General features: G+C 36.4%; 1 protein-coding gene across 1 annotated transcript in view; it reads right to left on the bottom strand.

Annotated features, from left to right (window-relative positions):
* Sugct (succinyl-CoA:glutarate-CoA transferase) overlaps nucleotides 1-26,725 on the bottom strand; it is a 723,244-nt gene that overhangs the window by 405,415 nt on the left and 291,104 nt on the right. The window contains exon 11 of the mRNA XM_033765204.1: nucleotides 24,124-24,221. Coding sequence (XP_033621095.1) covers nucleotides 24,124-24,221 — 98 coding nt within the window. The remainder of the gene's footprint in view (nucleotides 1-24,123; nucleotides 24,222-26,725) is intronic.

The raw sequence follows: 26,725 nt of genomic DNA, 5'->3' as shown, positions 1-26,725 counted from the left end.
CGGCTAGAGATATAAGTCAGGGTAAAGGCCTAGGGTTTTATTTCCAGTACTACAGAAAAAGAAAGGTGAGAGAGAGGGAGGGAAGGGAGGCAAGAGAAATAAAAAGACAAAGAGGGCAGAGAGGGAGGGGAGGAGAGAGAAGGAGAGGGAAGGAAGGCAGGGAGGGAGGAAGGGAAGAAGAAAGGAAAGAAAGGAGGAGGGAAGGGAAAGTCCAGCATATTATTTTTCCAATATTTTTCAAACATAAAAGAAGCAAATAAAAGTACATAGGGATCCCCAGTAACTCTAAACACTACAGGGCAAGAAACAAGTCCAACTTGCTCCCTGCTGTAGTCTTTTACCAGGACAGCACCTGACATCTGATGGCTGACATTTTTATGGACTACCCTATATGCCAGGCACTGGTTTAGGCACTTTACATAGACTCCACAATCAGCCCAACATCCCTGTACCATGAATACTACATCACCCCCACGTAGACCAGGAGGCTGAAGCATGGAGGTGTTTAAGTGATTTGCCAACGTCGCACAGCAAGCCAAGGACAGGATTAGATCACAGACAGCACGAACTCCAGAATCCATGCTCTTCTCACTCTACTCCACCTCCAACTGTACCACTTCACAAAAGGAGAGAGTGAGCAACAAAAAGGGGACTAACTGTGTACATGGGTGGATCAATGAAGAGAGAAATCAATTGATCGGTCAATCTATCAATAGATGAATTATTTGTGTGCATGCTCTGTGCAAGCTGGAAGAGGAAAGTGACCTATGAAGCACCTCTCTGCTCTGATCCTCTACTAAGTCCTTTTATACATTTTATCACTGAATGATAGCAACAGCTTTGTAAAACTGCAACATCATTGTTCATTTTAGAAGACAAGAAACTGGATGTTGACAATTTGAGGTTGCTTCTTGGAAAAGTCATTCTGGAACTCAAAATAATGCTTGGCATAGTGGAAGCTAAATGTGTATTTTGTTGATGAAGGAGGTTTAAGTACCCTTTTCATATTTAGAAAAGGATATGATAATAATTAGTAGTTAGTATAGTTTTCTTACATGCAAGTAATGCCAACCCAATTTTGTTTTATTTTTTGATTGAATTCTAAACAGATGTAGAAAGGAAATTAGAAGGGCAGACTTTTACTGGGTTTTCCCAAAGCTAACAAAAGGTTACCCAAAACATCTCTGTGGATATGTCAGAGGAATCTTCGCATAGATGACAAAGGTGTACGAATGCTAAGGTAGTCACACCATTGCCCACATAAGGGGTTCATTTCACTTTTGAGTAATGAGCATGGTTTCTCCTCCTGAGCCTAAATGAGGACTTGGATAATGTCATGTTAGATTTATGAATACCAAGAAGCCGGTAGAGACAGTAATCAGGTTTGTTTAAACAGAGCTGATTTTGTTGTAAACAAAAGGAGCAAAAAACACATTTAAGTCCAAAATTAATAAATGCATAAGGAGAAATAAAACTTAGTAGAAGCCACAGTTTTAAAAGAGGGGAGAGGTTGTGGTTCAGACATTAATACAAGTGAAAGTAGCTAGCCAAGTAAGAGTGAAAACTTACAGGCTGGGGATATAGCTCAGTGGCACAATGCCTGCCTGACAAACACAAGGTCCTGAGTTTGATCCCTGGCACCAAAAAAAAGTGTAAAAATGTAGACTTCATTAATAGAACTATGTTACCCAAAACTAACTCACCACCACCACACTGTAGGCTGCCTTGCTTGGCCTGTTATGTTATTCTTTACATGCTTGCCATATACCAGGAACTTTTCTAGATTCATTCATTTAATAACCTCAACGTTTCCAGACATAGGCATTATGAGTATTATCCCAATTTACAAATGAAAACAATCTGAAACATAGAAACTGCATAACTTGACTACTGTAATACCTTAATAGCATGTTTCAGGGTTGCAATCTGAGATGTTTAATTCAAACTGCAATCTATATTAACCATGAATGACTCTGTTTAGCTTCTTTTATCCTCAGACATCAACAGTTGCAAAGGCTAGCAATGCCACATCTCACATCCCCCTGACCAACCTGAGTTCTGAGTTTAGACAGCTCTCTCCTGCAGACAGCTTCCCATTTCAGGTGACTGGACCTGTTCTTTCATGTGCTTTTCTTCATCTCTGTGCAAGTTTGGTAGACTGCAATAGGGACACCCTTCAAGTACAAAGGACAGGGGCTGGTAGAAAAATGCCCAGCATCCCCACCGTCCAGTGGCATGAACCTCATGTATGACCTACACTTTTTTCCAAGTGTCCTCAGATGATGGAGACCCAGCTACTCACAATGACAATATGCTCATCAATGCCCATCTCTCTGCCCTACTTTTCCCTGGCTCATTTGTTTTCTGGAATCACCTTAATAAATCACCTGCACCCAAGACTTCAATTTGGCTTATGTTTTAGGCAAACTGAAACTAAGATACTACCCTCTGCTGTTTCTGAATCATTCTTAAATCTTTTACTAAATGTTAGTAATTACATAATTGCTTAATTAAATTATTTTAAAAGTTGAAGTAATTTATCTTTTGCAGCATAGCATAGATAGCTCTGGCATTAATTAAACATTCTTTGTTTTATATTATGAGTTAAACTGTAGCTTGACTTGGGGGATTGGGAGGAACTAGTATGACTTCCTCCAGGCCACCTACCAAATCAACTGGTAGCAGAGAAAAAGAAGGAAGGGAAAAGAGCAATATAACTGGAGAGGACTATGTTACAGGGATTCTGAACTTAATCGCCACAACTCAAGTAAAACTTAAGTCTTTGAATATTCTATCAAGCCACTAGTGATCTCCCAGAATCAAATTATAAAACTGGCTCATTTTCAGCAATAATTATGAGAAGAGTCACTTCTTAAAATCATTTTCTTTTTTAGATTTACCAAGAAGGGGCTATTGGCATTTAGAAATATATGACAAATCTGGCTGCAAACTGAAAAATTATTTCTTGGCCTTGGTTAAATCATGCTGCTCTGTTTTATTCCTGCTTCTGTATTTGTAGCTCACAGTTATGCTCTTCTAACCCCAGAAGCACTTAAAGGAAGTGGCAAAAAGTGCTACTGATAAGTCAGTAATGCTGGCAAGCTACTGACTTATAGAAGGAATAGTTCAGACTTATAAACATGTTGAGAATGGGAAGAATAAAAGTCATTGGAAGAAGGCAACTAAACACATTGAAAGAAGTCAAGTAAATATGGTCTTACTATTTATTTTATTACTTTGAATAAATAGTAATTTGTGTTATATTTAGCTGTTCTGTGGATCAAGAGTTATATTTAGTAAAATTAAGGTAACTATCACAAAATCATTAACATTTCTCAAATGTATAGCTTTTGCATGTTAATATTGCTTTACGATATTTCATATGGTTACTGTTAAAATAAGTATCTAAGTTTATTCAAAAATAGTAAACAACCACAAAAAGCATGCACAAATTATTAGTATATTCTGCTACTTATGGCAGAAGTCATTGGTGTACTGTGTTTCATCAAACATTTTCTGTCCCCCATAATATAAAAAAATTTTATAGCACACAAATTAGAGACATGGTATTTTTGCCTCTTACCAAGTTTATACTTTCCCTCCCATAAAATGTCAAAGCAAGATTCTTAATGAATCTTTAAGGGAGAAAACTATAACTGAAAATAAATAAATTCTATAGGATATTATTATAAAAATTTAGCCATGATTCCAGAGTAACATAAAAGTTATAATATAGTTAGAGATATTTTTGCTATTGACATTCACAAGAAGTGAAAGTTCAGAACATGAATTAATGACAAGAGGCATTTCCATGAATAGCATTCTTTTTCTTACATTTTTGTTTTTTGCCATTTTTGACCCTTATTGACAAAAACATAGAATGAAATTGTTAGTATGCTTAGAAGTTGGTTCAGAGTGTGAAATTTTGAATGATTATTTTCAGCTTTTAAAAAATTGGTGCATATTGTGGTGTTAGTTTTTCAATTATTTATTATCAAGGTGCTCATATTAAAATTTGTAAAACAGAGATAAATATTAAATAAATAAATGTTAAACTTAAAATGACCTATAAGGTTACCCAGGGGAAACCACAGTTAAAATTTAGGTTTCCTTTCCTAGAAACTATCTTCTTTGATATACATAGGATATTGGTCTCAGGATCTGGAAAACACCAACAGCCTTAGATGTACCTTAAGCAAATGGCATTGTATCTGTCATTAGTCTATATACTGTGTGTATTTTAGATCATATGTAGATTACTTAGAATATAAATGCCATGTAAATAGTCATTATACCATATTGTTTAGGAAATAATGACAAGGGGGAAAGCGTGTACATGATCAACAAATAATTTTTTTCTAATATATATTATCTGCAGTTGGTTGAACACAGAGATATGGAAGGCCAACTGTAACATGTAAGTTTGCCTTTTAAAATAATATTATAAACATGAGTGTTTTTAATTCTTTCAGGACACAGTTTGTATTAGCTAAATCTTGGAAACAACTCGAATGCCCATCAACCAATGAATGGATTAAAAGGAAGTGCTTTTTTATACAGTGGAGTACTACTCCTCCATAAAGAAAGACATTTATAGCTAATATTGATGCACTTTGAAACCATACTCTTAAGTGAAGTAAATATGACATATATTTGTAAATACTGCATCATTGTCTCTCTGCTCTGAGAAACTGAAAGGGTAAATAGGACCAAAATGTATAATAGATAATGTGAAATAGGAAGAAAAGGTTCAAAAGGAAAATAAAATTATGAAGGGGGGGAAGGAAGGGAAAAGTAAAGCATGAGAAAATAGAAACAAAGCTTTTATAAATAAGAAGGGGAGAGGGAGGAAAAGGGATTGGGAGAAAAAGAGGAATCAAGATACATCATGTACAGCCACTCTTTGATGAATGTGATTGTTATGTATATATAAATTCTACCTAAAAATAATTATTTTAAAAATATTATATAATAAGCATTTCCTGTGCAATAAAAAAACTAGGAGTTTTGGTTGGTTGATGGGTTGGTTGGTTTTGTAATAGAATTCCTGGGTCACTAAGAATGACACTTTAAAGTTGTATATGTTTATTGACCAACTGCTTTCTCCTCAGCAAAGTATGAATCTTTGTGTTTTAGTGTACATTTTTAGTCTATTCTTGAAAATTAACTTTATAGTTGGTTAAATTCTGAAAACAACCCTGTTAAAATGATGTTTGGAATTTTGCTAAAAAGTTAATACAAGAAAATTGACATATATAAAATGCTTAGTCTTCCTAGCCAAGCAAGTTTTCTATTTTGGGTTTTCTGTTTCTGTTGTTTTGTTTTGTTTTGTCATTTAAATCTCATACATGTCTTCTCACTATTCCTTAGATATTTTAATCTTTGTTGCTGCTGCTAACCATGCATACAATCTCTATCATTACATTTTTCAATTAAATAGAAAAGTACTGTTGTAACTGATCACATATTAAACTCTATTAGTTGTTCATTTTTAAGAATTATTTTAAAACATTTCATATTTTAGTGCTTTTTTTGTCTAACAAATGTAACAATTTGAGTGAACAATCTATACTTACTAATGTCCATACAGCAACCAACTTTACTCTTTCTCTTCTATTTTAGATAATAACATATTATTAAAGAATTATCTCTAACAATTTCTCTCTGATTTACTAATAGTTCTAAACTTCTATTATCTTAAAATGTATTTCTATATTTTGATGTGTTTAAAATAGTTTGCAACCACCCCTTACTCTTATTTTCCCAAAAACAGTGCATATCAATGACTACAAAAACGGGCCAATCCCAGAGCCACAAAGATCCAGGCCAGCATTTTGATTTTCCTTTTTTGTTTCCATTCATTAAATTGAACAGAGTACTGAGACTTAAATAAACTCAGACATTCCAATGTCTGGATTTTTCTTTTTCCAAAGTTAGCAAATGAGAAAAGAAAAACAATTCACAAAAGAGGAAAGAAAGATCATTTAAAAAGGAAAATGTAAATTTATAAAGTAAAAGATTAAAGGTTGTGTATATGTGAGTGTGTGTGTGGGGAGAGAAAAAGAAGGGAGGAAAAAGAATAGTAAAATGAAAAAAGAGAAAGGGGAAGTGAGAAAAGGAAGGAGAAAGAAAATGATACTCACTCATTTTCGTTTCCTATCCAGGATTATTCTAAACACAAAATTTATGATAGAGAAAAGAGGAATAACCAATTATTCTGTGAATGCTATGGAAAAAGGCAATGACAATCAAAAGGCTCCAACTTAGAAAGAAAATGATGCTCACTCATTTTCGTTTCCTATCCAGGATTATTCTAAACACAAAATTTATGATAGAGAAAAGAGGAATAACCAATTATTCTGTGAATGCTATGGAAAAAGGCAATGACAATCAAAAGGCTCCAACTTGAGCCTCACCAATGAGTTGTGTTGTGAGGATATAACGTATAATATAAGCTGGGTAGGCTGTAGCAATGGAAGCAGTGAGCAACTTGCCAAAACTACTGTGGATTGTCCAAGGGATGATGGCCAGAAGCATCCGGCCACTAGAATGTTTCAGGATGCTGGACAGCTGGTGGAAATCAAGACTCAGCAGGGATGTCAGCTGTCAGTACTGGATGAGAGGTAGAGTCTGCTCTTACTAGAAACATCAGTTGGTGTGAGATCAAAGGCTCAAGGAAGGCCTATGCTGAAAAGCGAGTTCTAAGAGGACATAAGAATAGAACCCAAGTGGGGGCAGAGTAGTTATAAAATAGAAATCAACCTGAGCCATAAGCAGACAGACAATTGGTTAGCACAGGGAAGTGTCAGGAAGTCTAAGGAACAAACCAGAGCATCAGGAGACCGAGTCAAATTCCAGATTCCCTATTCAACGCATGAGTCAAGAGCAAAAAAAGTTCAGCCAGAAAAGTCTGAAGAACTATACCTACATCCTCCCAGAAGGAAGGCCTTTAGCATTGGCTTACAGAGCCTCCCACCAGGTTCCAGAAGATATCTAGCCATGATACTGATAAATTTAAGTGGTTACGTTAAGGAAAGGGTTAAATTTGATAATATCCAAAATTGTGTCCAGCTCCCCAAGTGTTTAAGGCTCTAACATTCTATAAATCTTAAAAATATACATTAAGCTCCAATAGAGAGATGAGGGTATTAAATGTTTTATCCAGGGAAATAGAGTTTACTAGACTCCTTCCACCACTATAATTCCCTCCCTACACAAGCATATAAACATCCTGCAAACACCACCTAATTCTTTCTACTAAGAGGCAGTGCAGAATGGTTTATAGCCCTCCTGGAAAAAAAAAATGAAGGGAGGCTAGAGCAGTGGGATGACATTCCATTCCCTCCTGATTCACTTAAAGACATCATTTGATTCTCAGTCACAAAGAACTCTCTTAACAGGGTGGAAGGAGTCCTGGTCACGAGGAGCTTGTTTGGAGTTGCAGAGGTTCCCTTTGCAGTCTCTAAGCCAAAGGCATGCTTTCCAAAGCCCTGTTTCTTTCTTTTACCCTCAAGGCTGATTTTATACTAACAAAAACATTGCCACTTAAATCTCTCTCCAAATAACCAACATTTAGAAGATGTACTACATAAAATATAGACATTTTACAAGGAACCATCTATTAGCTGATAATGGCAGAGCTGCCAAGGAATGCATAAGAAAACAAATGTGACCCTTACCTAACATCAGATCCATTTATCCAGATTAGACCTGCCACAGTGGATGCCAGATAAACCTACAATAATATGATTCAAGGCATTACGAGGGGTTGGAGGCGGTTATAATAAATAAAATATGTAGGTTGAAGATATTTATAAATCACATGAAATGAAACCTTGTTAGATGTTAATAGAAGTCAGAAAAAAAGCCTGGCAGGAAAGATTTTAAAATGCAATCATATGGAATATTAGACCAGAAAAAATTTTGAGAGAAAACAATGTTTCTCTCTCCCTCCCTTTCTCTTTCCATAGGAAGATAGACAAATGGATGGATAGAGATAGATAGATAGATAGATAGATAGATAGATAGATAGATAGATAGATTAAAAACATGTGCAAATAGGAGAACCAATAGTTGCCAGATTAAGGGAGGGGTTGAATTCATCAGAGATAAAAAAGCCTCCCAGCCCTGGGCAATGGTCCGAAGAAAAAGCTTCATCTCTGAGAGCCTAATAGCTTTTTATTCCACTCCTCTTCACCCAATTTAGGGAGCCAGTGCTTTGAAGATTTCTCTCTGTCTCCACATTAAAATTCAATCTGAGGAAAAGGTCTTGGAAAATTTATCTACACTAAGAAATCAGAGATCATTCTTTTATCTCCATGTATTGTTTAAAACTTAAGAGTGGACAAACAGCTAAATCATTTTTTTTTTTAAAAAAAAGACCTATTGCTAAAGAATTTGAAACCTACAAAGCTATATTTAAGAAGGGTATGTTCTGTGGAATGAAGATTCCTTTCAGCCCTTGTAAATTATATCATTAAGGTACTCAGTGATAAAAATCTTCCCCATTCCGTAGGCAAATTAGGCAGCAAATGAAGACCTCATGTAAATAAGTGAAAACTAGTATGTATTCATTAGTGTTTAATTTCTTTTACTGATATGATTTTATTTTGTTCAGAATTTTAGTATAAACTTCCATTCAAATATCAGCAGTGTATTGAGTGACCAGAATCTTTTGCAGAAAAGTCCTGGCATGAGTGGGTCTGTACAATTTATAGATCTTATGTTTGTATCCTTTCACTGACTTGTGATATTTTACTTTTCTTTTCCTCCATTAAATTTACTGGTACATTTAAAGCAAAAAATACAGTTACATTTACCATTGGGATCTTGTACCTTTACATGATATGTCTTGGTTCTTATTTTTCCCCATACCCCTGCCCTTCCTTTACCCGCTTCACCCTTGCCTATTTACAAAGACTTTGTTTCCAGTTTTTTCCTTTTTTCACATTTTTTTCTTTTCCCTTATTTCCTTTCCCACCCCTTCCCTTTTCCCCATTAGCCATTTTCTTCCTATTTCACACTTTCAATTATACCATTTGAACCTTATTTACACTGTTAGTTTTTCACACCAGAGAAATGCTCAAACTCTGAAAGGCCAAAAAAGGGTCAGCAGATGGAGCAGGAAAGGAAGGCAGGAGAGAGGAATGCAATAGGGATCTAGAAAAGAGCAAAGGGGGAGGGTAGGAGATAAACAGCTGTTAGAAATTAAACATGAGGTAGTTTCATTTTCTATTAAAAGTAAGGAAATAAGAGATGCTATTTAACAGGAAAAGTAAAGTCAATAGCTCTTGGGAAGGTGAAAGATGCCCATTAAAGTTTTGAAAAACTTACCCATAAAAATAACACAGGAGAACTCATGGGTGTATTTTTACTTGAGATGAAAGACCCTGGCCTAAGCTTTTCATGGAAGCTCTTAAGACAGCATAGCAACTAAGGGATACAAAAAAGTGTTTCATTCTTTATGAAAGTATAACCACAAGTGCAAGAATAACTCAAGTGGAGTGTTCACAAGTAACAAATTCATTGCCAATGGTGAGAAACAAGTGTCTCTTGAAGGGAACAAAATATGAGCTCTTAAGACCCATTTGGGACTTTAAAAAATTGAACACTCAATATCTTTCATTAGGAAAGTAATACAAACTTAAATGCATTCCTAATTATGTGAGCTATTTTTAATTTTTCAAAAAGTTGAAAAGAAATCATCTGTCTACCTATAACAAAGCCATGCAGGCCAACCAAAATATCTGGCTTTACTTCTGTTAGAATAAAATCTAATCAGCGCTATTGCTCCAGTACCAGGAAGGCTGTCTGGGCCCCGATCCACTGTGGGAAGGATAGCCACACCCTCTCCTGCCGGAGCCACCATCGCTCCAGCACCAGAAAGGAAGCCGCAGGGCACCCCTCAATCCCACAACTCCCTTAACTCCCCCCCGATGCCCACTCTCAGAACTCCTGATTGTGCCAGTCTTTGGACTCACTCTGCAGAGGCAGAGGTGGTCATAAAGGGTATTTTTCTGAGTTCTCAACTTTGAACATCTTTAAAGAAAGGGCATGGGAAACCTGTAGTAGAACAGAGTGGAGTTCAACCCTTTAGGAGGTTGGGGAACTCAATCTGGGCCTTGCAGCCCAAGGTCAGTCTGCGTCATGGGGTTCAGCCATCAGCTAACTGAGAGCAGGGGTCTTGCATTCTAGTTCTGTTTGAGCCCCCATCCTAAATGGTAAATATACTATATTGAAAAGTCTGTTCACTGCAGACATGTTTTGGACTGCTTCCTGATTTCAATTTAATTCAAATGGTTTACGGGTGATAGACTAGTGACTACCACAGGTGGTCAGTTTCCAAGTTGCGCTTGATCATATTATGTTGATGATTGTTATTAGTTGGGATAAAGGATTGTGGTTGATTTGATGAGCTGTTTTCTCTGATTTTATGAAGATGAGAATGCCTGTGGGTCGTTAAAGACCCAGAAGCTAGGGCACAACTATATCAGGAAGATTTGGGAGATAACCCAGAGATTAAACAAAGGACAGCCCGACATCAAAAATAAAAATGAGAAAAAACTTAAGCAAGACACAAAGACAGACTTCCAGTTCACCAATGGCAAACACTAGAGCAAATGAGGATGAAAAGGCTGATAGTGAACCATCAGGACACCCTGAACTAAAAGCACAGGAAATATCAAAAGAGATCAATGAGGCTCTAGAAAAATTCAAAACAGAAATAATTTCCAAGATAACCATAGAGATGGTGAGCAAAATGAAAGTCGTGATTCGAGACTCAAGAACAGAAACTGACAAAAAAAATAGATGAGCTCAGGATCACAATAGAAGCCATGAAGACCCAGCACAAGAAAGAAATGGAAACAATAAACGCCAAACACAGGAGAGAAATGGAATCCATAAAACAGATTCAAACAGATATCCAGGAGATTAAACGCTCCATTGAAAGTGTACGCAAAAGAATAAAAGAATGAGAAGATAGACTCTCAGGTATAGAAGATAAGATTGCAGTCAGTGACAAGGAAAAGAGAGGTCTCTTAAAAACAGTAGGGGATCATGAGAAATAGATCCAACAACTCCTAGATGATGCAAAGAAGAATAACATAAGACTGATAGGAATGGATAAAGTAGCAGGAGAAAATGCAAATGACTTAAAAAAGCTGTTCACAGAATTAATTATAGAAAACTTCCCAAACAGAGGGGAAGAATTTGACATTCAGATAACTAAGGCATAGAGGACCCCAACTAGCCATGATCAAAACAATCTACACCTAGACATATAATAATCAAGATCCCAGAAACCCAACAGAAGAACAAAATACTACAGGCAGTAAGAGAAAAGAAATAAATCACATGCAAAGGAAAGCCCATCAGAATCACAGCAGACTGTTCAACACAAACCCTTAAGGCAAGGAGAGCCTGGAGTGAGATATTTCAAGTACTAAGAGAACAACCTCCAACCTAGACTGACGTATCCTGCAAAACTCTCTTTCAGAATAGATGGGAAAATAAGATACTTCCAAGACAAAGAACACCTGAAAAACTTCATGAATATGAAACCAGCTACTACAAGCAATTCTAAACAAGATCCTAGAAAAAGACAAGGAAGGCAACAGCACCATGAGGCCCAACAGAGCAAATCAAATAGGCAAGGCAAGAAACTAAGAGGAGAAGGTGAAAAAGTAAAAAGAGTCAACAAAAGGTCAATGACAGGACAATAATAAATCAGTACATATCAGTTATAACCATCAACGTCAATGGCCTCACCAACCAAGAGAGATAGACTGGCAGAATGGAATAAGAAGCAAAATCCAACAATATGTTGTATACAAGAAACATACCTAGTGCAAAAAGAAGCCCATAGACTTAGAGTGAAAGGATGGAAAACAATTCTCCATGTGACAGGAGCCCAGAAAAAGCAGGGGTAGCAATCTTATTTGCAGATAAAGTGAATTTCAAACCAAAACTCATTCTAGTATTATAGATGTAGGACAGTACTCTATCATACCTCTTTGAATGTAAAATATCTTGTACCTGCTTTATGATACGTAGTAGTGACTATGCTTTATCAGAGCTATTTTTAATGATGTTACTCTAGAATGTTCTCTTTCCAGATGATGATTAAGATACTAAAAAATAAAAAATGGTGCCAGGTACCACAACAGAAACAGAACTTTGCTGTTTTCTGGATATTATTCTTTTCTTTGTTTTTTTTTTGTTTTTGTTTTTTTAATGGAATGTGCTGAATGTATATAATTTTGTGCAGATGACTGCAGAACCTGGAAAGCTGTTGCTGCTATTGATACATAACATACTGCTATTATTGGTCTTTTTATATAAAAATAAATATATATATATATATAACATATATGTATATAATTTGAATTTTTGGAAACTTTAACTGTGCTGTCAACTTTGGAAAAATGTAGCCCAATATACTGTGTTGAGTTGGCATTGTACAGAAATTAACAGCCATATTGGTCTACAAATGTTCATTTTTTTCCATTTGTACAGGGGTAAGACACTGTATTAAATATGTAAGGTCATATCTATGTGGGTTAGATTACAGAAACTAATAAAGTATTCCCTAAATAATGAAAAAAAATAATACTATAAGACTACAAGAGCAAGAAGCAATTTAAATATGTTCAGGGACCGTTTTCATCTTCAGAATTTAGGATTATTTTAATCTTACATCATTGCCTTTTCTCTTTTACTTTGCTTTTTAGTTTTATTTTAGGATTCCCTATTTTTAATGTTCATACAGAGATTTCTTTAACTGAAATACCAAATAGTTTCTCTGGTGTAAAAAACTATAATAGTACATAAGATCCTAATGAGACAATTAATAATGTGAAATAGGAAGTAAAGGGCTAAAGGTGTGGGGAAAGTGGGAAGGGTGGGGGAAAGGTAATAAGGGAGAGGAAACAAATATGAGAAAATGAAAAAATGGAAATAAAGTGTTTGTAAATGGGGAGGGAAGGAGGGGGTGAAGGGAGGGCAGGGACAAGGGGAAAAAATGAGAATCAAGGCCTATAATGTAAAGGTACAAGATCCCAATAATGAGTGTAACTGTATTGTGTACCTAGATTGTACCAATAAACTCAATAAAAAGAAAAACATCCAATCAGAACAATAACACTAATAGTTACACATCCCAGTCAGGGTTTCTGATTGAAAGATAAATAGAAAATGGATGCATATTGAGGCCATGCTCTTAAGTGAAATAAACAAGACAGACACACATGTGAAAATAGCAAATAATTTCTCTGATGTGAAAAACTAAAAGTGTAAATTGTATAATTGTATACAAATTGTATAACTGATAATGTGAAATATGAAGAAAAGGGCTAAAGATGTAGGGAAAGTGGGAAGGGTAGAGGAAAGGAAATAAGGGACAAGAAAAAATTTGAGAAAAGACAAAAATGGAAACAAAGTCTGTAAATAAGGGAGGATGGAGAGGACGAAGGGAGGGAAGGGGTATGGGGAAAATCAAGATCTGTCATGTAAGGGTACAAGATCCCAATGATGAATGTAACTGCACTGTATACTTTAAAAGTACCAATAAACTCAATAAGATAAAAAAAAGAAAGATGATAAGTTTATTAAATAAAAATTGTGAAAATCTATCATTATAATTATAGTTTCACAAATACATGAAGTTCATGAATTTTTAAATGCTATAGAATTTGAATGGTTAAAAAAATCTGCAGAAGTACAATTTATAATTCTCACGGATTGAGATTCTCCTCCAGGAGTCAAGGCACTGTTGCATGCTCAGCACTGAGCTGGCTGCTTTCTTGCCTTTCCACTTTTTTCATGCTCGCTATGGTACAGGTATTGCTATGTGGACCTGATACATGAGACCCTGAGGCTCAGTGCAATCAGAGGGCTTGTTCAAGACACAAAGGTAGGCAGTAGAAGATGGGCATCTCCAACTCAGGTCTTCTGGTGGTCTTTGGTTGTAACACAAGCCTCCCTAGTGAGTTCAAGGTCCTCGTTTGTAGCAACCACTCTTCTTTTTTTGTTCTGTAGGTCCTGACATTGGAGATCTCTCTTTCCCTTTTGGCCAGAGGATCTATCAGGGATTCAAGAATTCACTAACTATAAGAACATCTATTAAGTAAACACCAGAAACTCAGATACTAAAAATAAAGATCAAAAAGACATACTGTTTGTCTTAAGAAATGTACTGTCTTGTTGAGGCAGAGAGGTGACTGATGACAGCTGAGTACAAAAGATGCTCTGACACAGCAGCGTGGAAGGGGCCACTTCCAACAGATCTGGTAAGAAAAGCTCCTGAAATGTGGTGCAGCAAGACAAAGGGGCTTCATCATTTTAGTGAAAAGCAATGAGCCCAAAGGAGGCCATGGACAACTGAAGGACTGTACCATATGATGCTGACAAGGCAGAAGGGTGGAGGACTTAAATTTTATCCTTGAAGATAGAGAGAGTCCTAGACAGACATAAGCAGAGAAATGGAAAAAACAAATTTACCTAAAGGTACCAAAATGTCAGCCTCTGGAAAATTAACACTAAATCTGAGCACCTCTGAAATCACAGTGCCTCCATCAACAGCCAAGAAATGGTTCTGGTTCGACTGCCCAGTATTCTGCACAAGTCTATTAAAAACAATTCATTTATTTTAATAGATTGTCATAATATCTGAAAAGGTGAATCTATCTAATGCTGTTATTTTTACTCATGAGGAATTGGGGTGTTGAAGTTCTTAGAGATGGTTTCACTAGGGCTATATGGACATACATTTGCTTCACACAAGTAAATATTTTCTGAAATCTAAAAGCCATCATCTGTGTCTTTCCAAATTACTCTTCTTTCTTCACTCAAGGTTTTTTTCCTTGCTCTCAAATTACACTCAAATCAGTATTTCCTTCTTCGAATTAACTCTTCCCTCACCTCCTGAATTCTATTTATTCTTCAAGACTCTCTGGAAGAGGCACTGCTACCAGGGAGTCTTCCCTAATTAGCCCAGCCTAAAGCAATTGGCTCTTCCATGGGCTCCACGGCACTGCCACTTTCTACACATTGTTAACTTATGGCTCCCCGTGTCTTCCTGGTTGGGCCATGAATGAGAGAGCCCAGGTTTTGTCTTTCACCTATTATCTGCAGGACCAAGTACACAGTCAGTGGTCAATAAATGTTGAGAGGGAGGGGGGCGGGGATAAAATGAATTGTGATTCTACTTTGTCCATTTCTTTTCCTTTATCCTTAGTTTATATCTTCCTATTATTTCTCCCCAGCCACTAATACATCAACTTTATCCTTTGCTTCTTAGATCCAGCACACACTATGACTTCCAGTCCCTCTCTCTCTCTCTCTCGCTCTCTCTCTCTCTCTCTCTCTGTCCTAACTATTGCAAAAATGCTGACCTGTTGAGTCAGCAGCACAAGTTTAAGGGTCTGTTGTTCCTCAAGCATTGAAAAGAAAAGGTTTATGAGACCCTGAATTAGTCTCCATAATGTCTCTCCTCCCATATTCTAGCTGGTGATCTTTAAAATGCTTATAGCTTTACCCAGTCACAGTATTAGCGGCTGGGTAAACAGTCTTTCTGCAACACTCTGGATAAAATGGCAAGCTTAAGGGAAAAGTCTTCCATGTTAAAACTGAAAAAATAAAAAGACTCTTGCTTACAGGACTGGTTGGGGAATAGCACCTGAGAGCACAGGAGAGAAAATACAGCTGATGACCAAAACAGGCAGCTGCTGTCCTGACCAAGGCTGATACTCTTGAGAGTGGCTGCAAACTGTACTCAGCAAAAACAGACAAGTGAGACAAGTGACAGACATATCTGATCGACACATTGAAAACATCTGTAAATTTCATAGCACACAAAGAAAACACCTGATTTGAAAAACTTAAATGAACACTTAACCACGGTAGGGATAGAAGTACTCAAATTGCTTAGGAAAAAACACTTGGAATGAAGACTTGGAAGCAGAAGAGGAAATCCATGTGTCTCTTTAGGAGTGCAGACTTTGTAAAAATCTATAAATACTTTCAGTTTTCAGTTTTGGGTATCAAATTGGGTGTCTGAGGAGAAAAGTTTGGTTTTGTTTTAATGAATACAGTGAGTCCATTCGATAGTTTATTTGTAAATTTATCTGTACTGCTAATTCATTCTCGCAGATCCCTCTATGTTTTTACAGATTTAAAAGATTTTCTAAAATAAAAATAAAGGCAGAGGAAAGTGCATGTGAGCTTTGAAGAAAAGTGCTTATGATGTAATGTTTAATAGCAGACAACAGACAAAAATATGGTATACTCACATGGTAATGCAGCCACTGTTGCTAAAAATATGGTTTCATTATAGAAATGATTGGCAAACCGCACCAGAAAAAACTGTAGCATGTATGTACATGCTCAAAAAAAACAAATAAAAACACATACAACAAATGATTAACATGCACAGCCTGTAGCTGCAATACTTTTTAAAGAATACTTTAAAGGTTATGTGAAATACAGTAAACTAATTTCTTTGGCCTATCAAAACAAGTGTTGTTACAGAACACTTCAAAACAACAAGAGGACTTGTGTGTAGTAGCAAAGTCTTCAAGGGTTATGCTGACGCAAGTCCAGCAGGCAATGGGTAGGGTAGTGCTTGCTGTATAAACCCAGCTACTGGGCAAACCAAGGCAGAATATAGGTTAATGATAGTGCACTCCTAGGTTCAAATCCCACCCCACCCCCAATAAAAGTAGACAGGTAAGAATTTTTGTCTATTTTTAATCCTATATTCCTAGCATTTATAACAGTACCTCATATATACTGTTTGATAAATATTTGTTAAATAAATGAGTTAATAAATGAGTAAAAAGCATACGTCATTGGATTTCATGAGCTTCTCGGGTCTTTCAAAGCAAGAAAGGAGATCTTTTGTATTCTCTGTTGCTGGAATACTTAGAAATATCAGGAAGAGCAGTGATGGCTAACCTTTTAGAGTTTAAAATGAAACAATAGCCCCCTGTGACATACATGCCATAAGTTCTCCACCCTTAGGCAAAGTTTTCCCTTTAAGATGTCACTTCAGGTATGCCAAAAAATTCCTTTCACAAGACGATGTGCCTGCTTTGTCATAAAGGCTATCAAAACTTTCACGACCCGATCTGCCTGCCACCTCCCATGATCTGCATGGGCCTGTCCTTGTCCCTCCCCTGGCTCACTCAGCTCCAGACTCTTCTGTGCATCTCTGTAAACTCCTCACTATGTACCCTCAGCCTTAAATGCTGCTTCCATGTGTCTGCCAACCTTCTTCTTTCCAGTGGGCCTCTCCTCAAGTGCCCTTCAATCAGACAGGCCCTCTTGATCTACCTGAATCAAAGAGCCAGCCTTACCCAACTTCTGGAACTCTTCCATTCCTTTCTCTGAATTATTTTTCAACAGTTTACTTTGTTTCATTCACGGCTCTACTTCCAATGCTTGTAACACTGCCTACAATGTAGTAACTGCTCAATAAAGATTTACTGAGTGAATAAAAACAAGGACACAGGAACAGATTGTGTGCCACTGCAGGGAGGTAATATGATACCTAGAAAAGGGGTGGTCTTCCAAATCTCATTTCTAACTATTCCCTATGTGCCTGACCTTGAGAATAACTTCCTTAAATTTCAGAATTCTCTTCTGTCAAGTGAAAATAATGATAATAACATTTATCTGGCCTGTACTTGTATACTTCTACTGGTTCCTCTCCTTCCTTCCTCCCTGCATCCTTTTTATGGTTAGGAGCTAATGTAGCTATGCTGTTATGAAACCAACTTAAAGTGATTCGCAAGTTCTGGGATGGCTGTGACTTGAGCTAAATGCAGAGCAACTCCAGAAGATTGGGCAAAGAAGCCCTGAGCAACACCAGCCCTATGAGAACTAACACTGATGGTGCTACTTCGATAGCTGATAGTCTGGATCTGAGGCACAAAGGCACCTTTCCTGAAGGTGCTGTCATCTAACAGGGAAGCAGACAGAGATATGAAACAGTGGCTTCCCAGAGATAGAAATGAGCCTGCAGGCATAACTATGTTCAGGATAACACCGAGTCTGGGAAACATTGCAGAGAGGAAACCAAAGAAAATAAATGGAATTGTGGCTGGAGCAGGGGTTTTCTGCTAAAGCAGATGAGGAGTGAAGGCTGACAGGAAAGGTAAAGGTCAGATTGGAGGAGACACGGGAAGTCAGGCTAAAGAGACTGGATTTAGTCTTGTAATCATGGACAGCCACTAAAGTTTCTGGATACTGAAAAACACAAAATCATGACAAAAAAATTATACATTTCACAGTATTGCAGAGACTCTTGAAAGCCAAACACTAAACTGTATGAATGAACTCAGTGAACTCAGTCTTTTCAGAAACACACGGGCTGAAGTACTAAATGGGAATGCATCAATACCCTGATTTCCTCTGATCATCACTACTTGATTCACAATGAAGGAGACTTGAGCTAGAAGAGATATGGAGAATTGCAAATCACAGATAGCACCAAAGATGTCACAGAGTGGAGGAGAGAGCAGAAAGCCTGGTCTTCACACAGCCCAGCGCTCTCTCTGCCATCTGGTCTGTGTTTCATAGCAGTACCTGTGACACTGGGATCTCCCTATCAAATTTCCTCTCTTCAGATGACCCCCTACTCTTTTCCTTGTAGTTTGATTCTATATTCTTTCTTCAGTCTTAGTAGAAACATAACAACCTTAGGGTTTCCAAAATGCTGAAACACCCAACACTGTGATATATAAAACTAGAAACAGGGTAACAGCTTATTTAATTCACCCCAGAAAGAAAATCAAAAATTAATCTGTTACAAATCCTGCAAAAAGTCTTTGTGCAATAGAATTCTATAACAGGATTTAGCAAGGAATAAAAGTTTTAGACAGAGGAAACCAATGGCTCAATGTTGTGGTTCTTGAACTAAGTGCTGGCAACTAAATAATAGGATGATACTTCTATCTGCCTAGATTTTATATTTTCTTGGGATCTTCTCACAGCATGGACATGATTTATTTAGACTATCAAAGAGCTTTTGATAAGATTCTCACAAGTGGCTATTATTGAAACTTGGTAACCATGATGTGAAAAGAAAAAGGCCTATCAATGAATTAAATTAATTAAAAATGCTTGAGAGGCAAAAAGGCAAAAGACTGAAATAAATGGCCAATTCTCATGTAGAGAAAGGTTAATCACTGAGGGCTCTAGGGCTTTGCAGGAGAATCTGGGTTATATTTAACCACTAACCAGGAAAGGGGCACCTAATTGTCATTTCCCTGGTCTGTGTGTATCAGTCCCACACACAGAGCCACTACTGACATAGAAAACATTTGACAAATGATAATCGGTGCAGAGAAGTGTTTAAAATCCAAAAAGGCAAAGACATAAATTAATATTAACTAAGAATTTAATGTAGGGGCTGCAAAATAGAAAGGGAACAGAAATAAAAGTAACAGCAGAATTTTATTATTTAAAAGTTCATATATATTATATATGTGGGCATTTTTTAAAACCTAGATGTGGTATCTGAACAAAAGTACTTAATTTATTGCCATAATTATAACAAATTTTCAATCCTGAAGAACTGCCCATATGGATATTTAGATTCATGAAACCCACAAAGACTATTCTTTTTTATTATTGTTACTCATTAAGTTTATTGGTACATTTTTGGTATACATTATGATCACATTCATCATTGGGATTTTGTATCCGTACGTGATGTGTCTTGGTCCTTATTTTTTCCCATTCCCCTTCCCTCTCTTCCACCCCTCTATCACTCCTGATTTATAAAAGCTTTGTTTCCATTTTTTCCTTCTTTTCTAGTTTTTTCCTCACCTCAGTTCCCCTATGAACATTTTCTTCCTATATCATGTTATTTATTGTATATTTTGGTGCTTATTTTTACTTTAAGTTTCTCATACCAAGGAAACAATTGTTTATTTGCACATTTGTCCTATTTATGACAGTTAAAAGAGTATGGCCTCAAGGTGCATCCATTTAACTATAAATGCACCTAGTTTATCGTTCCTTATGATGGAGTAGTACTCCATCTTGCTAACAATTAAAAATGCACCTTCTTTATCCAGTCACCAGCTGATGGGCATTTGTTTAGTTTCCAAGACTTGGCTATGACAAACTGTGCCTCTATAAACATGGGTGCGCATATCCTGTGGTATGATGTTTTTAATTCTTTCAGGAAAATAAACAGCAATGGAACAGCTGGGTCAAATGGTACTTCTAATCCTAGATTTTTTTCCTCATTGAGTTAATCGGTACATTCTAGGTATACAGTACAGTTTCATTCATTATTGGGATCCTGTACCTTTACATGACAGGTCTTGGAGCTAATCCTAGATTTTTTTTCCTCATTGAGTTAATCGGTACATTCTAGGTAGACAGTACAGTTTCATTCATTATTGGGATCTTGTACCTTTTCATGACAGGTCTTGGTTCTCATTTTTTCCCCTTGTCCCTTAAGGAATTTCCATACTAATTTCCACAATTGATGTACCAGTCTACACTTCCACCAACAGTGGAAAAGAGTTCCTTTTTCCCCACAGCCCTGCCAGCATTTGTTATTGGTTTATTTCTTCTTAGTAGCCATTCCTTCTGCACTAAAGTAAAATCTCAGTATTGTTTCATTTGCATCTCTCAAATAACCAGTGATGTTAAACATGTTTTCATATATTTACTTGTTGCTTATACTTCTTTTCTGAGAAATGTCTCTTCATTTCAGATGCCCATTTTTATTGGGTCTTTAAATTTGGGGGATATGATATTTTTAAGTTCTTTACATATTCCAGATAGTAGACCTTTGTTTGAGGAACAGCTGGTAAAATAATTTTTTCCACAGCATGTGTTGTCTCTTCACTCTGTTGCTGGTTTCTCTTATTGTGCAGAACTTTTTTTTTTCTTTTTATTGAGTTTATTGGTACAATCTAGGTATACAATACAATTACATTCATCATTGGGATTCTGTACCTTTACATAATAGGTCTTGATTCTCATATTTTCCCTTTGTCCCTGCCCTCCCTTCACCCCGTCCTCCACCCCCTCCTCCTCTCCCCATTTACAAACACTTTATTTCCATTTTTTCAGTTTCTCATATTTTTTTTCTTCTCCCTTATTACCTTTTCCCCACCCTTCCCACTTTCCCTACACCTTTAGCCCTTTACTTCCTATTTCACATTATTAATTATCTCCTTAGGATCCTGTGTACTATTATAGCTTTTCACACCAAAGAAACTATTCGGTATTTCAGTTAAAGAAATCTCTGTATGAACATTAAAAATAGGGAATCCTAAAATAAAACTAAAAAGGAAAGTAAAAGAGAAAAGGCAGAACTTTTTAATAAGATGAGATCCCAACTGTTGATCTTTGTGCTAATTCACATACAACTGAGGTTTTGTTCATAAAGTCTTTTCCTACACCAATGTCTTGAAGAGTTCCACCTAGCCCATGTTCTAGCAGGTTTAGTGTTTCTGTTTTAATATTTAGATCTTTTATCCATTTCAATTTTAGTTTAGTGCATGGTGAGAGATATGGGTCTATCTTTGGCAAAATGAAACCCAGTTTTTCCAGCTCCATTTATTAAAAAGGCTATCATTCCTTCAGTGAGGGTGTTCAGCTCCTTTGTCAAAGATAAGGTGGCTGAGCATGTCTGGAGTCATTTTTGCATCTTCTAATCTGTCCCACTGATTCTCAGGTATCTTTCTTTGCCAGTACCATGTTGTTTTATTTACAATAGCTTTATAGTATAGTTTCAAGTTGGTAATTATGATAACCCCTATCATGTCTCTGTTGCCGAGAATTGCTTTTGCTCTTCTAAGTATCTCCTAGTTCCAAATGAATTTTTGGATTGTTTTCTCTAGTTCTGTGAAATATGCTCTTGAAATTTCAATTGGGATTGCATTGAATCTATATAGCAGTTTTGGAAGTATAGCCATTTTCACTATATTGGTTCTTCCTACCCAAGAACAAGGGATGTTTCTCCATTTTTTGATATCCTCTTCTATCTTTTTTGTCAGAATGATCTAGTTTTCACAATAGAGATCTTTTATTTCTTTCATTAGATTATTCCCAGGTGTTTTTTTTTTCTATGCTATTTTGAAAAAAGTTATTTCTCCAGTTCTTCTCTAATAAATCCATTGTTCATGTACAGGAAAGCTATAGATTTTTTGAGTGCTGACCTTTTATCCAGCTGCTCTACTGGATTTGGTTATTAAGTCTAGAAGACTTTTGGTGGAGTTTTGGGGGTCTTGTACATAGAGTATCCCATCACGCAAATAATGACAATGTAATTTCTCCATTTCTTCTCTTTATTCCTTTATTTCTTTCTCTTGTCTAATTGCCAGGGCTAATGTCTCCAGAACTATACTGAACAGGAGGGTGATAGTTGCCATCCTTGTCTAGTTCTTGATTTTAGAGTGAAAGCTTTCAGTTTTTGGCCATTTAGTATTATGTTGGCTGTTGGTTTTTCAAATATGGCTTTTATCAGGTTGAGATAAAGACTGACTGTTCCAATTTTCTGTAGGGTTTTATCATGAATGGGTGTTGGATTTTTCTGAGTGCTTTTTCTGCATATATTGAGATGATCATATACTTTTTACCCTTGGCTCTATTAATATAGTGTATTACACTTATTGATTTGCATATGTTGAACCATCCTTGCATCCCTGGGATTAATCTTTTTCTTTTTTTTTCTTTTTTTGGTACTGGGGATCAAACTCTGGCCCTTGCACTTGTGAGGCAGGCGGTGGAAACACTCAGCCAAATCCCCAGCCCTGGGATTAATCTTACTTGGGTAGAACGTACATCTTCTTGATGGTCTTCTGCATTCTGTTTGCCAGCATCTTATTGAGGATTTTTGCATTTATGTTCATTACGGTGATTGGCCTTTTCATTCCAAATTGCATGGATTTGGGTCTTTTCTTTCCTTTTTTTATTTTTATTTTGATAAGGTTGGCTAAGGGCTTATCAATTTTGTTTATTCTTTCAAAGAACCAACTCTTTGACTCCATGATTTTTTGGTACCATTCTCTTAGCCTTCACTGCACTGATTTCTACTCTGATCTCTATAATTTCCTCCCCTGGGTGAGCTCTGGATTTGTCTTGCTCTTCTTCTAGAAGCTTGAGGTTCAGCAGTAGGTTGTTTACCTTGACCTCACTCTGTTCTCCTAATATGGGTATTCACTGCTATGAATTTCACTCATAGGACTGCTTTCATTGTGTCCCTAAATTCTGATATGTTTTACTGGCATTGTCATTTAACTGCAGAAACTGTCTAATTTCCTCTTTAATTTCCTCTGTGACCCACTGGTAGTTCAGGAGGGTGTTAATCAATTTCCATGTGTTTGTGGTTTCTTTTGCTATTGATCTTCAATTTTATTACACCATGATCTGATAATATACAGGTGATAATTTCAATTCCTCACAAAGAATATTCTTAAAAGCAAACATAAGCAAGATTGCTATGACAGAGTCAGATTACTATTTTGGGGTTTCTTTTTTAGGCAAAGTTTAAAAAGTAGTAAATGTTTTACAAAAGCACAATCTGACATGAAGGAGTACTTTGAAAATCAAACATTCTAATTAATTAACATGACCCATAAACCATCTTGATTCACACAAGGGTCTCAGAAAAGCTAATAAATCCTTGAGTTTTCCTCTTTTTGCCTTCATTTCCTTATCTATGAAATGGAAATAAAAGATCCTACCTTTCAGAGTGATTATAAGCATTAAATAGAATAATGTACACAGAGCATTTATCACAATAACATTACAAAATAATGTCAAATATAATTGTAGTTGTAATTGTTGTTGTTACTGTTTATAATACACTAAACCCAAACAGTTACAGGCCACAGATAAGTAACTCATTTCAAGACATTGTGACCTTTCTATTTATATTATTGTTACAATTCAGTGCTTAATAAAACATTTAAATGCTTTCGAATGTTTTTGAACAACAACAACAAATAATTTAAAATATCTTTTCATTATACAATTTTGGTAAACAGATAATTTTACAAACTGATCTAAATAAGCCAAAAAGAAAAAATACAAAGCACCAGATAAATGGTTATCACATCATATATTACTTTGAAATGTCTATTAATCTATGCTTACCGTGCAGACAGTATTTTAATAAGCTCTTTTCTATTTTGTACCCGAAGATGGTTGGTTTTATACTTGGAGTCATCAATCAATTCAGGTAAGTTCAAGAGCTAAAGGGGAAAATAATTATAAAAAGTAATTTATGAGTTTTTCATGTACCTACAAGTTGCAGGGGGTCCTACCATTCAGAATCTAGCATTCTATTCCCAAGATCATTACTTTCTGACCTTTTACCTCTCAACCAGGGGACATGGAGAGAGCAAACACAATTCAGAAGGATCATTATGGTGAATATTTGTCATTTACAACAGGGTTTTACTACATTTAAATATATATTCCTAGATAGGAAAACATAAGACAAAGTTAGGAGTCCTCCATAATGTTTTATATCCATACATGAAAATAAAAAAGTATCAGATCCCCATAAAAAAGTCTTACCTAGAAGAAGTAAGAAGAGGGATCTAAAATCAGATAAAATAGACCTATTTCTTAAAACCTATATCATAAATTCATGGCTGCACTTACATGAAGCCAATAACTAACATATATCTCATAGTTACATTCACTTATTTGTTCCACATGTAAATAAAGTAATATTATCTGTCCCAATAGCCCTATTTAGGATGTTCTACAAGGTACTAAAATAAAGGGAACCATATACATTTACCCAAATGCTGACTATTAAAACAATGTCAAATTAAAAGACCTTCTTCCTATAGGAGTGTCACTCTTTTTCTTTAGTATGGTTCCCTGAAGGAATATGGGCTACAAATGCTTTTATATACTTCTTCCATTTCTGATCCTCACTAAAGGGAAAAAAATCTATCCTTAAAATCCCTCTGGACATCTTGCAATTTTAACAAGACCATAATGAAAGTACCAAGTGGATTTGGAATGGAAAAGAAGTTTTGAAAAGAATGTGTGGAGGCAGTGTTTGGCAGTTGTGTTGGAAAGTCAGAAGGAGCATTTATGGGCTGGGGGCAGGCCATGTGGCCTAAAGAAAGCTTCACTGCCTTTACTAATGTATTTGCTCTCAATATAAACATCTAATGGTTTGATTTGTCCCTCCAGTTCAAATAAAATCAATCCATTAATCATCTTACAAAGGAGAGAGAAGTGAAGAAGAGTCCCTGGAGTAAAGAGAACATCTCAGTGGTGTAATCCCTCCTTCACATTTGCCACTTCCTCATTTCCTTTAGGAATAATAATGACAACATTCCTCTCCCAAATTTTAAAAAGTGATGCCACGTACAATGCTCCTCCTAGAAACCTATCACCACACCTGATCCCATAACTGGCCTCATGTCTTGTCCAGCAGTCAAAAATCTTCCCTTCTTAAAAGTGAGTAAGTCATTCCAAGAAAAACCAAGTGTTTTCACTAAATCACAGGTAAAATTTATAAGTCTGGCTTCACCCAGAATACACCATCAGCTACATAAAAACGTGTAGAGTGACTGTTCTTAATGGGGACTGAAATACCCGGGTGTCCTCTGTATTTGACTTATTGGACCTCTTTTCTTCTTGCAGAGTTAGTATGAAACAGTGGCTAAGACTAATTATGGTATTTTTCTATCTTCTGCTCTGTGGGCTAAGGTTCAAAATGTTTCTAAAGAAACCAGTGTGTGAAGCATTCCAACGAGGCACTGCTTCCTCTAAAATTAAAAAAAAAATTAAAGTAAAGCATGTGTTTGTTCAAAGAAGAAAGGAGGAGTGGAGAAAAGGAGGGATGGCCCAGTGGACAATCAAAAGTGTGATAATGGAAACTGCAGTGTTTTTATACTCCTAATATGTGATTCTTCTTATAGCGAAGCCCAAGCTCCTCAGGATAGCCTACAAGGCCTCACACAATAGGGCCTGTCACCTCTCTGGCATTGCCTCCTAACCTGTGCTCTCCCTTAGCTCCTTGCCACAGCCATGTTGGCTTCTTTCCAGACCAAGAACATTCTGACATATCTCAGCCTCAGGACTTTTGCACAACCTATTCTCTGACTGCGACATCTTCTACCACACATTCATTTGGCTAACTCCTTCCCTTTGTCAAGTTGGCTCAAATGTTTTTAAAGGGACTACTCTAAGTACCTTAGCTCACCACAGCCCTTCCAACTCCATCCCCAATCCCCTGCATCCCCTCCTCCCTTGTCCTCACTTTCGCTATAATTTATTTGTGATAGTTATTATTTATCATTTTTCTGCTCCAATAAGCTCCTCAAGATCAGAGAATCTTAAATGTTTTGTTCACAGGTATATCTCAAAAGCTGATAACATATTTGTCTGCCAACTGACCAATTCACAGATGAACAATGTGAATGCTTTGAAGTATATGATATTCTGAGCATTATTTTATGTTTACACTTTATCATACTGAGTCTAAAACCACTTTTTATGTAGATGCTTCTTACAGTCTACGGCCTCTTAAAAGAAGGGAGGAAATTGCAGGCATTGTCACTGCCTATAGCTTATAGTGTTCATATATATGGTCATCACTTTATGTGCATTACTGATTCAATTGCCGTTTAAAATGCTGTCCAATATAGGGCCAGGGATTTAGCTCAGTGGTTTAGTGGCCTGCCTTGCAAGCATAAGGACCTGAGTTCAATCCTCGGTACCAAAAAAA

The sequence above is a fragment of the Fukomys damarensis genome, unplaced genomic scaffold (assembly GCF_012274545.1).
Source record: "Fukomys damarensis isolate Sample0158 unplaced genomic scaffold, DMR_v1.0_HiC HiC_scaffold_17, whole genome shotgun sequence".
Taxonomy (NCBI): domain Eukaryota; kingdom Metazoa; phylum Chordata; class Mammalia; order Rodentia; family Bathyergidae; genus Fukomys; species Fukomys damarensis.
This window is presented reverse-complemented; position numbering and strand designations above follow the sequence as displayed.